The sequence below is a fragment of the Heliangelus exortis genome, chromosome 2 (assembly GCF_036169615.1).
Source record: "Heliangelus exortis chromosome 2, bHelExo1.hap1, whole genome shotgun sequence".
Taxonomy (NCBI): domain Eukaryota; kingdom Metazoa; phylum Chordata; class Aves; order Apodiformes; family Trochilidae; genus Heliangelus; species Heliangelus exortis.
In genome coordinates, this window is record NC_092423.1 from 118541980 (window position 1) to 118556317 (window position 14338).

Sequence of the window (14338 nt, forward strand, 5' to 3'; positions counted from 1 at the left end):
ACAAAGAATGGACATGTGAAACAGCTTTATTCCTTGATTTTGTGTCTTTAAACACCAGTCTCATTTTGCCTCTGGAAAATTAACTAATGTTCTGGTTTTCCTTGTGTATCAACCGTAAGCCAGCCAATACTACTGAAATTTTCCATCAGTTTCTTGACACTTACCCTTCCATATCTGTTGGCATAGGACCCTGTAAGCAAGGAATGGAAAATGATGATTGTCTCATCCAAATCCCAAATGAATACTCTCTGTAAAAAGAGAATCAAATCAATGTGTTCCTCTGTGAAGCTGATACTTGAAATGGAAAGTTAAAATTTGAATCAGTAAGTGCACAAATGAGAAAATTGTATTGAAATGATTATATATTAAAACCATAGTTTCTTTGCCATTTATTTTCAGAACTAACAACTTCTGGGTTTTTTCCAGAATAGGGTAATACAATCTGTTAGGTTTTAACTACAACTGCTATTACATCAAATTATTCCATTAGAATAAATTATCATTATTGTCAAACACAGACAGCAAATTAAATATATGATGGATTATTTTAAATTAAGATGAGATAGAAGGTGAAATAAATGAAGAGAAGCCTTTGAATATTAAATCTGGGTTTGAATTATGGATTTCTGCAAGCCTTACACAACAAGTTTCACATAACTACTATTGGAAATTACATCTAAAACCAAAATAAAAAATAATTGCTGCTAAGCACTTAAATTCCTTAAATATATGCTAATTTTAATGGATTTTAGGCACCCGAAGAATTAAAATTACGAACTTAGAGGCCACATGTGTAAGAATTTATGGCATGATGTAATGGCATGAGTAAATAATTGCATGAGTAAATAATGGCATGAGTAAATAATTCTTTCGCTTACAACCAATGGAAAACGTGTATTTTGAATTTGTCCTCTTATCACACAAAAATGATATTTTAATGAAAAATAAAGTGTTCAAACACAAGTATTTTAAATCCTGCTGAGATTTATTTCCCATGATGACAAAGGGGCTGAGCTTCTGGAAAGGAAAAGTAATGCAGCATGGACACTCATAGCTCTGGTGTGCCACTAGAGATGCTTTTTCAACACAAAGCTTGGGCCACTGAAGGGTATAGCACGAGGGAGCAAATCCCACTGTTGTGCTAAAAGTGTCTCCTATCCAAACCCAAACCTTTCTTTGACTTGCAAAAAGCCTACTTTTTTTTTTTTTTTTTCAGTCAAAAGGAGAAAGAAACCCCCAATATTTTTCAGATACAGTCCATGCTCTTCACGAGGATTTTTCTTTAGAAGAAAAATTCTATCCTCTATAATAACGTTTAAAAGAGGGAGCTCCAATGACACTTCACTTTTCATGTGTAAATAATAATTTTCTCTGCAAAATGATAAAAATGAGAGTCTGTAGCAGGTCAAGGGCATACAAAATAATGTACCTCCAGATCAGAGTCAGGTGGTGGGGAAGGATTGTTGTTTCTTCTGCCACGTCCACGTGATTTCCCATCTGAACTACGGCGCAATCTGTCTGAATCTGAGTCTTTAATGGGTGTTGATGGACTGTGGATTGTACTGTATTCTGCTGTAGTAAAGAAATGACATTTTCACCCTTGAGCTCAAACTTCAATATGTTCAGCTTAACTGCTTTTTACACATAATACTGAAACCAGGATGTTCACGACAGTCCTAACTAAAATAATTGAATATACAATGGCAAGTAGCAGGGATGATACATAAATTTATTCAGTTCAAGTTATATGTAAAGACAGAGACAAATTATTTCAGTATATAAAAAAGGAGTAAGTTTAAAAAAATTGTCATTCCTGCAAATCATACAGAAGATTGTATTTCTACACGGATGAGATTAAGCTCTAAACAAACACTTTTCAGAGGAACCAGCTTTTTTAAAACAACCTTGATTTAATTCTAGATTTTCAAATATGCTTTAAGATAACCATTATTGTAAATGGTAAGGAAAAAACCCCACATCCAGATGTGAAAAAGAATAATATACAGAAATTGAAAACTTTTCCAAATTGCCTGATTGGAGGTACTTCTAGATCCCTACACTTGAGCCAGGTTAATAGAATTCTTTCAAAATATGGCATAAAAGAGAGTGCTTATTTTCCCACGGTAAGTTCAATTAATTAGGAAGTTTAAATATGTGTCACCCACAAAGATGAACTTACAGTATTCTCAAAGGCTTACACTACACTGAACTTTTCCAATTAGTATCTTCAAGACAGATTAAAATTCTTTATAAATAGTATTCTATGCTAATTATTAGGCTTCAGCAAAATTTATTTACTAAAATGTTTACTGTTGAACAGGTAAAAAAGAATGATGATTTAGGTATGTAAGAACCACAAAGTATTCAGAAAAACATGCTAGGTGAAAAATGCTTTGCTGTTCTTAATATCCATAGGCTCATAGGCTTGAATATTAAGAAAACAGAGACTCAGCATAAATTATCCTTCCAAAGTCAATAAACTAGAAGTACCATAATAATCAGAAATACAACAATACATTTTTAAATTTCTCATCAAGACTTCCCTTCACATCTACAGTTCACAGAGGAAAGACTTCTATTTTGACAGGATTTGTTGTTTTGGTTTCCCACCCTCCCCTCCCCTCCCCACCCCCCAAAACCCCCTATTTTTGTGAAGGCAGCTAGAATTTTCATCATATGATATATTTATTAATTTTACTTCTAAGCTAACACTGACTAGTCCATAGAGTTCAGCAGGTGTGGATATTTGAATCAATCTTAATTTACTGTTTAATCAGCCTAGGCCATGGCATTGCAGTTTTAACAGGCAGGTATACTTTTTACACAAATGTTTCTTTCTCTTCTAAAAACCATCCTGTTGAGGTCAAAGGTTAGATTAAGGAGGAGATTCTGGACATCTGTGTAACACTGCATATTCACAGTTAGTTAAAATAATAATGGTTACTTGTGCTGAATGAAAGGAAAAGCTTTTGAAGTTCTTATGATCAGCTTTCAAATCTACACTTAATGGAAATGAGTATACATTATATATTACCCATTATGCTTTTACCTGAGTATCTCAGGCTACGTTACACAAAGCAGAATAAAAAGGTGAAACTCTGGGTAAAACAAAAAAATCTTTAAAAGGGACTTGACCTATACCTAAAAGAGTGATTCTGTGTCCATGCCAAACACAAATTCATCCAGCTGTCAGTCTACATAACTAAATAGAGTGGTTTAAAAGTTGAAGATGACGTACACTTCAATGATATATTTTTTTTCCTATGAAAATGTACACTTCAGAATATTTAAACTGATACTCTGAATGCTAATTCTCTTTCACCTTCTGTGGTAAACTAAGAAACCATAACTCAACTAGTGTAAATTACATGAACCTCTTAAGCCAACCTGTTATCCCAACCTCCTAAGTTAATTTATCTGCTATATAGTATTTTTATTGTTAAAAGCCTTAATAATAATAATAATAAAAATAAAAATAAAGTAAAGCAAAAAATGCACAAAATCTTTGAAATAAATTATAAATGAGTTAAATAAATAGACTGGAATTTGTTCAACAGTTATATTGTCCAGTGATGTTCTAAATACGTGCTCTAAGATCAAGACATAATGAAAAATTGTATTTCCTATTGACTAATGGAAATTAGGATTGCTCTTGGTCTCTGACAGTATTTTTAGGAGTTTGGCTTTACATGTCAGATATTTAAATTCTTCTCACAGAGATGATATACCTAACAGTTCTAAGAATTAAGCCTGGGGTAGTAATAATAATACTAAATAAAACAGGGAACGGATAGCCTGGAAAAAGTACAAAACACACTTTAGGACAAATAAAACCAAGTAAACATAAAAGAGTGAGCAGACAGAGCAGATCACAGGGAGGGCAGGAAGGAATGTCTGTAAGAGCCATCCAGCTTTCTGCTTTTGCAAACACCTTCATTTAAGTATACTGCATTCAAAGCATCAAGCACAGGGCTGCAAATTTGAGTAGAGACTCACTTTCATCTCCCCTTCTCAGGTGCAGGTCTGAAGGGACCAAAACCTCATCTGACAGGGACACCCAAACCTACCTCAGGACCTCAAGGTTGGCTGGGCACAGCAGAGCCCACCCTTTGGGGCCCACTGTACCTGCATCATTCCCAGGGAGATTTGTCTGTACAGCTCTTGTGGATCTCTCCTAGCAATGTACTCTGCTGCTTTAAAACAGGCACCATCAGAAACAAACATACAAGTTCAGCATTTGTTACAGCAATGGAAGTTCTAGCTGAGAAAGCAGGGGAAAAATTCTTCCCTTCCTGGTGTTTGGTATATCTTCCTGGTATATATAGTCCTTGCATGTTCTCAGAAGACTGCTCTCAGAATCCCCTTTGCTTTTAGGTTAACCTTCCCTGATGATCCTCTTTTCCAGGCTTTGATTATTGCTCTCTATTTTCTCTCCAAACTGGACATAATAATCCAAAGCAAAGTTGAGCAAAGCTTTACTTCCCATGTCCCGCAGGTTACCCTCCCCTGGGCACCACTTGGAAGGGAACAATTTGCATTTTCTGCAGCATTTTCAATTCAGGATTCCTATATCCTCTTCCAAGGAAGAAGTGGCACCTAACGGGTCATTTCTTAAAGACCTGGCCAGATATTTCATGTGAACTGAATGCACAACCTTGCTAATACCTGGAGTTTCTGAGCCTACACAGGAGACCAGTCTGCTGTGAAGAGTGTGACAGATGGCAGTAACCAATGGGGGGAAACGTGACATAGTGTGTAAGAAACTTATTCCATGTATGTAAAGGGAAACCATAGCATGTACTCTTTGGATTAGAGCTGCTCCTCAGGGCAGCCTCCATGTGCAAGGCTGGGTTACCATCTCAGTGTCCAATGGTTGCTCTCAGGTCCTCATAAGGAAACCCTATTAAAGAATCCAGTATCCAGCTGAGCCCTGAGCCTTGACAAGCCCAAGGCCTGACAAATCCTGGAGCAAGAAAAACAACAGCGGCTGAGGGTACTCGGTGTGCCACTAATATCTGGAGTGGCCTGCAGGGAAAGGTAGAGCCTGGAAGGAGCTGCCAACATTCCCCATCCCACATTTGTGCAGTTCATCATTCCTGCCTAAATGTATACCTCACACCTGCTCCTATTCAGATCACATCTCCATTTTTTGAGTTCTCATCCTGTCTCCAAAGAACTCGCAGCCCCTCTCAGCATGGTGTCATCTACATATTTAATAGGCAAACACATTCTGTTCCGTCATCTAAATGATTAATGAAAATGCTGGGCCCAAGGCAGACCCTGAGGAATGTTGCTGTAGCCATCCTTCTATTTTAACAGCAAGCTCTCACTGACTTCTCTCTGGACATGGTTTCCTAAACAACTTTATATCATTCTGCTGTAGTTTCTGCCAGACTTCTTTAGCCTAGCTTGCTTATTAGGCTGTTAAGTGACAGGTTTATCTGTCAGGGCAGCAAAAGAATTACTTAAGTCAAGCTATATAGCCACAACACACATTACTGTTAGACCCATCATTCTACATTTGTTGATATGAGGAGGTTAATTTGTTTAACATCAGGTAACTTCATAGTAATAGGCAGATTTTAATATTAGACGCAGAAATTTTTTATGTTTCTAAAGCATCAAATTAAATTTTACCCTGTTCCTGAGCATCAGAAAGCCAAGCAACTGTAGAAGAAAACCCAGCCCTTCACAAAATCATTAGTGGAAAAGAGGGGGAGGATCATCTCGTCACTGCCTGTTCTAATATTAAAGGAAGATCACTAAAGGAAGCTGGCAGCAGCCAGGCTAAACACAAGGAGTTAAGATAAAAGAATTATAGAATGGTTTGGGCTGGAAGGGGCCTTTAAATTTCATCCCCCCCTTGCAGTTAACAGGGACATCTTTAACTAGATCAGACTGCTCAGAGTCTTTGCCAACCTGACCTTGAATGTTTCTAGAGATGGAACATCTACCATCGCTCTGGGCAACCTGTTCCAGTGTTTCACCAACCTCATGGTAAAAAAGATCTTCTTATATCCCGTCCCTTTTAGGAGATCATTTCATCATGTCCAGCCTGATCTGGTGTCCTATCAATAGGGACTAGAGGAATGAGCTGTGTAGGAGGACACCTTCCATGCTGGTTTTGTCTGGAGGGACTCCAGATGGGTGCGCTTTAGGACCACTCAGCTGAGTCAAAGCTCTTTGCTTCAAAACAGACTCCTGCTCCAAATTAAAATCCTAATTAGGCACACCCTAAACAAACAAACAACAGCATCTTTGGAAATCCTGAGATGAAAATATTTGGAAGCTGGAAATGTGCTTAGGGCAAGTTTTACACAAGCTTAGCCTGTTCCCGCTGCTCCTGGGGTGTCTGCTGATGGCCACTGGGACAGGCAGGGTATGAGGCCAGATGATCCATCAGTCTGGACCACTAAAGACATTTCTGTGTGTTGCCTATGAATTCACAAGATTATAATAAAATTGTATTAACAAATAATCTTCTACATCCATTAATATACACACATAATTTTAGATTTCTCTGCTCTGGCACCTCTCTGCACTCTGCCTCAGGCTGTCTGGCACCACATGTAATGGCTTTGTTTCTCCTTCACACACTCAGAATTCCCTCTTCCAAATCTTGACCAAGTGTAATAGACCCAATCTTGACTTCTCTAATCAATAAGGGGAGCATTCTTAATCCAAGTTCTACAAATGCATGCCTCCTTTTCCAACCAACTGTTATTCTGAGGAATACAATATGTTTTCATTCTATTTTGCCTAAAATATATGAACCATACTGTAGCAGACCTTTCCCTGTGGTATAGGAAACCATACTATTTCAACTTGACATATTATAGCATAAGCATATACTTCCCTGTTATACATCATCATGGACTGTTTTGAGGGTTTTGTCACATGGGACAATTTTCCATTATGTCATAAATAAGAATACATTGATTATTTATGAATAGACAACAGAGACACAGAGATACTGTTTGCAACACTGTGTTTTGTAATCCCTTTCTGTTTCTTAGGGAAATCCCACTAAGTAATTGCTGTATTTTCTTACTGCTGATTTCAACACACTGCACAGCAACAGTATCAAATTCCAAATTTGGAGGAATCTAGCTGTCCTAGAAATGCCCAAATCAAGTATACCTCTAGGTAAATCTGACTGGCAAGTTTTTGGGTAAAGCTCTTGCTGTTGACAAAAGAGTTGTAAATTTCATCAGACCTTTTCCCTACTACACTGAAAGAATATGCAAAAAGAAGTAAACACACATTATCAAAGTAATCATATCTCATGTCACAATGTAAATCACATGCACGAGATGAGTCTGAGATAGCTACTTTAGTCAAACGTCTCTGCAAATAGGTATGTACAAATATTTCCTATTTAGATTGTGCCCAGATTAATGTCTTCCCCGCAGATCTTATACTTAATTTCAAATAAAGACCTTAAATCCTCAGGCCAGTGTTATTTCAACTGCTGGATACCAAAATGAAAGCAAAAGATGCAGGTTGTTTGAATATGTCAGTCTCAACTATGATTTTATTACTTTTGCATAAATAAAACTAAACACAAAATACTGTTCCACAAACTTCTTGCTTTAGTGCTTACATAAAACTGGACTAGAATCAAACGATGCAGCAGAATTACATAGGCATTTGGGGACTCTTTTTTTTTAAATTTCTCTATTTAAAAAAATTACCCTTACTATAGCAGTAAGTAAGTAAAAGTACCTGGTAAGTATTGCAAGAAATAAAGTAATGTCCGCTGATAGGATCATAGAAACATGTCTTTAGTGTTGTTTTGACAAAATTTCAAAATCTTCTTCCTCTGAAAAATAAATCTAATGTTTGTCTATCAGGGACTACTAGCATACTATTATGAATTTTAAAGAAACTCCTAATAAACTTTCAAAAATATTGGCAGAAATGCCAATTTATTTCAAGACTTGGGTGACTTTTTATTTAGAATTGTATATTCCAAATAATTATAAAATATAATGTTGTGTATATTTTGTAAGCCACTGTCTATTAGGTATTTATGACAATCATATTAACAAGCTCTGTAGTGGTACAGATTTTTTTCTCCAGTGCTCAGTGTTGAAGAAAAGAAGATGAAGCAATCCCATAATGGGCAGGTAGTACCTCTCCCCACTGTAGGCCTTTCTTCCTTATTTATTTATCGTTTCTAACAATTTGAAAATATTGCCAATTTTAATCCTACTAAACCAATGATGAACAACCTATTTATCTCCTAAAAGAAATCAATAGAAAAGTGCATCAAGTTCTCAGTGTCCACATATCTGGTGACAGTCAGGCCATATGTTGTTGAATGCAATACAATAGAATTAAAATTTGTCCATTGTTAATGCAAAAACAGGAGAACAACCATAATCAAAAGCAAAACCACTGCCAGACATTGCCATTCCTTATTGCATCCAATCTCATTTCTGATTTTACAGAATCTTCTCTGTTTCCCTCCTATATGAATATTTACACTAGATTTAGGCTTCATTTATATTTATGAAAAAGAGCAATTATTAGATCAGCAATGAACTGTGAATATGTCAGTATTTGTTTCCACACAGGTATCAGTGAAAAGTTGCCTACATAGTCTATTGGCTTGCTTTCACATTCCTGTCTCTTATTTATTGTTAGGAAATTTGATAAGGAGAAACTGTAAAAGTAGCTTTCCCTTTTGTAACACTACATGAGACACAGTGTTCAACAAAAAACAAGTTTAGTGTTTAAGAGCAAAATGGTGGCCCATGACTGAGAACATATTTGTTGGTTAACACAGCCCTGGTGGGGTTTTTAATCTGCATTGTGAAGTATGTGAGTAATATGAAAAAACCTCTTCCAGTAATATTTTAAACATACGTAGCAGAAACCAAGAAAAGGGAAAGACATCAAATCACAAGAATTATGCAAGTCCCTCTTATGAGAAACTCTGTATGCTAAATTATAGATACAGCGTCATACCAAACAGAAGGACAAATTCAGCTTTTTTGACTGCATTTCTAAAGAAAAATTTGCACACATCAAGAATTTTGTTACCAGTTGTGATAATGGATTGAAAAATAAACTTGTTGAAGCTTTAGAAAAAGCAGTAGTTTTCTACATTAACTCTTACAAATACATGTTATGAATGTTCCTCTAATTATTCTAGAACATCAGGGCAGGAATATTGGATTGAGGACAAATTCCATGTGTCCAGCACAAATTTCAGCACTGGCCAAATGCAGGTGATTTGGTGGGAGAGTGCAAACAAGGCAGACAGACACAATGCTAATTCACTCACTTCCCCCAGGGATCCTTTGGAATCCATGCAAATCCACTCTTTTAGTTTGTGTAAGCAAATTGCACGAACTTTTTGCATCCACAACGACCTCCAGCAAGGAGCTGCACAGCTTACCTATACATAACATAATGAAATATTGCCTCTTGTTCACTCCATACCTACTTCATTAATTTCAGTATTGGAAGAGTGAATTTTTTATCAATAGTCTACTTTTATTTTTTTTTTAATAATTTTGATTATGATTACTTCTCAGACACATCATATCCCATGTGAAAAATAAGCAACTTGCTGTTCACACTTGGGATAATCTACTCCTGTATGGATTGAAAGCTCATCCCAGAAGGAACATAACAAGTTGCTCTTATTCTGATAAAATACAGTTTATTTTGTCCAGCAAAAGTTAGAATGCTACAAGCAGAAAAACAACTTTGAAATTTGTTACTTTTGAACTCAATCAAAATTTCAGACAATGAAGTCTGAAGCAAAAGACATTAAAAATTTGAAATGTCATACTGAGATTTATGGTTTTGTTTAATAATTTTCTAATTATGTCACTAACAAAAATATAGCCCTCTGTTTACAAGAAAGTAACATTAGTTTGTATATCTTATTTCTAGAGCCAGGGACTATTAACCTCTGTGCAATCAAAGGTTTTGTCATGACTGAAGTAGAAGAAATTTTTCAGATACACAAAGGAAAGAGAAAAAAGAAACACTGAACATGGAAAAAACTCATGTTCTGCAAGAGTGCTTGGATGTCCTGGACTGCCTAAGCTTGCATATTTAACTAGGAACTGTGGGAAACCATAAAAGGATTATTTTCTGTTTGGACAAGGAATTAAACATATTTTAAGTAAAATTATTTGAACTTTCTGAGTCTGCAAAGCTCTACTAAAAATGTCATAAAAAGCAGATAATTACTTTCTGTCTTTTCACATGTTTCTTACCAGACTCTTCTGTTTCACTTACTGGCCCAAATTCATAAGAACCACTTATGTCTGTCAAATTATTCTGGTGCCTCTGTTAAGTCTGAAGGCCCTTCTGTGCTCGTCCTGGCATAGTTTAGAACCGCACAGATTACATGTTTTTTAAATATAGAAGGTGTCTAGGGATATCAGCATCCAGTGAGAACAGCTGCAATTCAGCAGCTGGAGCCCATCCTGCTAAAGGGGTACAGCAGCCTCATGTGATGGCTCTGCACTGCTCCCCACCAGCCCTTACATCCAGCATTCCAGCTTAACTTGACCAGATGTAGCAAAATAGCCTACAGCAATCTGACTGATAGCAATTAAAATGTGGGTTGTTTGCTCCTTTGTTCTGTCTTTAGACCCAATCTGAATTTTCTTCTCTCTGATATGATGTTTTCTTCTTCCTTTCACTTGTCCCCACTCTACCAGAATTCCCTTCCAAGATGTTATCTCTTTCCTTTTACTCCAGCCTCACTTTATCTTCCAAGCAAACTGTGTATGACCTCAACTGAGCCTTTGCAATAAGCTTCAGCAAGAAGAAAGTAAAAAAAAAAAATTGACACTGTTCAAGGGGAAATATCTGGAACAGCACTGCTTCACTGACTATTCCTAACTTCCCTTATACCAGGGATGAAGGCTTGTGAGGCAGCAAAAAGTTCTTACCTGCTTTTAAGACAGGGACTCAATACTGGTACATCAGCCTCTTTAAACTGCTCTCGTATCAGTGGAGAGGCTTTGGCACCTCAGGATTATGATTGCAGTTGAACTGAACTCTAAGTACATGTACTTACCTCCCTCTGCTCAACACAGAAGGACCCTAAATAAGTGTGATCCTAACTGAAATGCATAAAGTGCATAAAGACAAATGGAGAAATCTCAGCCTAGCCCTATACCTTCTGCTGACTGTCACAATGTTGTTGAAGGGGAGCAGAAAGGTGGCTTTCAGTAGCTCCTCCTAATATACAGGGGCCACAGCAGATACTGTCCTAAATATGTCCCTGTCTGTGGTACAGGCAGCCAGCTCCATACCTACTTATTTTGTTATTTGCAAACCATTTGATTGAACTTCTTTGAAATTATTATATCAGTAACATAAAGATCTCAGGGAAAGAGATGGCAGTCCCAGCAATGGCAGAGAAGGTGTGCATATGGCCAAGGCACAGGTCTAACACCCATGGACATACAATATGTGAAAGCAAAACTAGGAGAGGGTTTAGGTGTGGACCCAGCCATGAGAATGTCCACCAACTTCTTTCTGATGTTCAGACAAAACTTTCTTAATCAGTCTGGAAAATTTGAGCGAGAAAAGAAAAACTTCCTAAAAAGCAACTGATAGAAAAATTCTGTCTAGGCTTACAGAACACAGAAAACTGTTTTAATAGGAAGACAGTCTTTAAACCACAAAGTTTGAGCTTGGGAAAAATATACCTCCTCGCTCTGTATATTTGTTTACTGTGTCTTTCTGGGAGTATCAACCACTTAAAAAATATATATGCAAAGGTTTTGCAGAAGACCAAGACACAGATGATACCATTTTAGTATCTTGACCACGTTTGTTTTTTGCAGTAAGAGGAACTTGCTGCATCCAACTTAAAACAAACAAAGAACAACAAAACAAACAAAAAAAATTAAAAACAAAGGGAAAGCAGAGTAATTATGCAGACTCCATGATGCATCCATATGTTCTAAAAGCTACAGATTCCAATATGCATTCATGTATTTAGAAAAACTCCTTTAACACATGCACACACATGTATATAACCAAACACACCAGCTGTATTTTCTTCCCTGCTTATTTTCAGCAAATATATCAAACCAGACAACACTGTATACATTTTCTTCGGGTACAAATTCATGCACAAAAGCAAGACAGTCTTAGCAAGTTATATTAAACTCTCATTGCACGTGCAAGATCAGCTCCATCAAGTACTTCAAGAAAGCAAAAAAATCCTCCCCCAAAAATACTCCAGAAGAAACCTCCTGATAAGATTGCCAAATCACAGAAGCTTCTTACTGCATTACTGAGAAACACATCTGCAGGCTTGGCTGTTATCTCTGACAGATTTCAAACTTCTGCCATCAACTAACTACTGACATGTCTGAACTGCTAAAAAATTGAATTTTTAAAAAACAATAGGAAAATTATTTTTCACCTCTCATTTCCAAAGACAGCTGGAGCAGTTTGGCATAAATGTTCAAAAAAATATCTCAACTAGTAAAAGACTGCCAAATTCCAGCAAGAAAGGTAAAACGATTGGGAAGAAGGACAAGCCACTGAAAATTTTTTCTTAAAATGGAAACACTTGTGGAATTTGAACTCCCCATTACAAGCTTTATTATGTCCTCCAAAAGTGAAAACACAAAAGCTCTCTTTTAAGTGGACAGTTGTGCTATGGGCTGAAGGCCTCTCAGTTTTAGTCTCGGGGAAAAAATCAAAGGAGTTTATCTTAATGAAGACAGAGCTTAACATCCCCAGGTTCTGGTTTGGTGTAAAGACTTTCCCATATTTTGCAGTTTTAATATAAGCATTTTACAAATAAATACAAACAATCTGTATTTCGTACAAGCTTTAAACTTTTACTGATCTTAGTTTTTCTTTAGTCTACTTTATGCAAGACATGCCACAGGTTCAGGATTAAGAAATAACAAGAAAAAAAAAATCAACTACTGCACACAAAAAAATTCCAATTCAACCTTTCAACTTACAAAAATGTGCTTCATGGGGACCATAAAATCCTTGTAATTACCTGCTGCAGGATCTGTAACTGCTTGACTGGTGATGCCAGATGGTGGTTCTTGAAGCTGGTATGTTGCATTTGTAGATGGTGTTGTTGGGCTGGTGTTGCTGTTTGTCATGTAATGTGAAGGATATGGTGAGCTATTGTAATACTGTGCATACTGGCCCTGGCCAAAACTGGGATAAGAGGGATATTCCTGCAAGACAAAAAGACTACTGAATAGTCCATCAAAGTTTTGCTACTTTTTAGTATAAATTCCAAAATATAACTACAAACACATGCCAGACTTTCAGCATGTATGCTTCCTGGACCAAAGAAATCTAAATTAGACTTAATTTACTGTGTCTGCTCACACAAACAGTTTATTAGGCACACTACTGAAGATGGGTGAATACAAACATCAAACCCATTCAATTAGTTCTATCATTGGAAGATGATGAATTGTAGAGAAAACACTTATTAACACGAGTTTAAGTTGAAATGAGGCTAATCTATTTAAGGGTTACATTTTTTCAGAGGATGCTCATTCTAAGTTTGCCAAAGTTTCCTTGACTCCTATTTACAAATTTACCTGCTGTGAACTATTAAATCCAGTCGAGTTTGTGAGTGAATTATTTCCTGCATATATTCCTGATGATGTTGTAAAACTGCTGCCTGAAATAAAAAAAAAAAAGGCTATGTGAATTACAAAAACACAGTATCAGAAAATAACTTCCATCGTGCGATTATAACATAAGGATATGGCATATTAGTAATATTTCCCATATGTTGACCGATTTGGTTGTCATCAGCTCTGTAACATGTTAATATAAGGAAAGTGATAATTCATTGCTCTCACCCCCTGTGTTTCATTATTGCAATAAAAACTTGAAGTTTAGACAAGAATTTGGAGCCAACCTCAGCTCTGACAGAGCGTTAGGCTGTCCCACCCCTCCGAATCCCCAGCGCTGTGGAAGTAACGAGGGTTCCTTTACTTTCAGGTTTCGTTGAACAATTACTGCAATCCCTGTCCCAAGAGATGCCATCTCCCCTCACTGAAGCCCACAGGCCCTGTTTCTCCTACCACCTTTGAGGTCTGGGTCCTCTCCCTTCCCTGAGCCTCAATGCCCAAAGAAACAGCAAAACCCTTAACTCCCTGCTCTGACCAGCTCAACCCATTAGGCTTTGCTAATCGATCATACACTGCCTTGGGCCACAAACCTTTTTCTTTTTTTTTTTTTCACAGAGTCTACCAGGCATGACAAAAGGGCAAAAAAGTACCTCTCTAAGAAGGCAGACCCAGGATTGAATTCAGCCTAGAGACGGAGTTACTGCTTTCCCCACCCTCCTCCCCCCACAAGC

The 14338-nt window shown here is 37.0% G+C and overlaps 1 protein-coding gene across 5 annotated transcripts in view; it reads right to left on the reverse strand.

Moving 5' to 3' along the window:
* Window positions 1–14338, reverse strand: part of EYA1 (EYA transcriptional coactivator and phosphatase 1) — a 151831-nt gene that overhangs the window by 43387 nt on the left and 94106 nt on the right. For 3 of the 5 annotated variants that reach the window (XM_071737770.1, XM_071737768.1, XM_071737766.1), the window contains exons 9-12: window positions 13569–13651; window positions 13007–13193; window positions 1430–1572; window positions 165–248 (exon numbers count right to left, since the gene is read on the reverse strand). In XM_071737770.1, the coding sequence (XP_071593871.1) occupies window positions 165–248; window positions 1430–1572; window positions 13007–13193; window positions 13569–13651 (497 nt within the window). The remainder of the gene's footprint in view (window positions 1–164; window positions 249–1429; window positions 1573–13006; window positions 13194–13568; window positions 13652–14338) is intronic. The other 2 variants (XM_071737769.1, XM_071737767.1) reach the window with 1 other exon arrangement.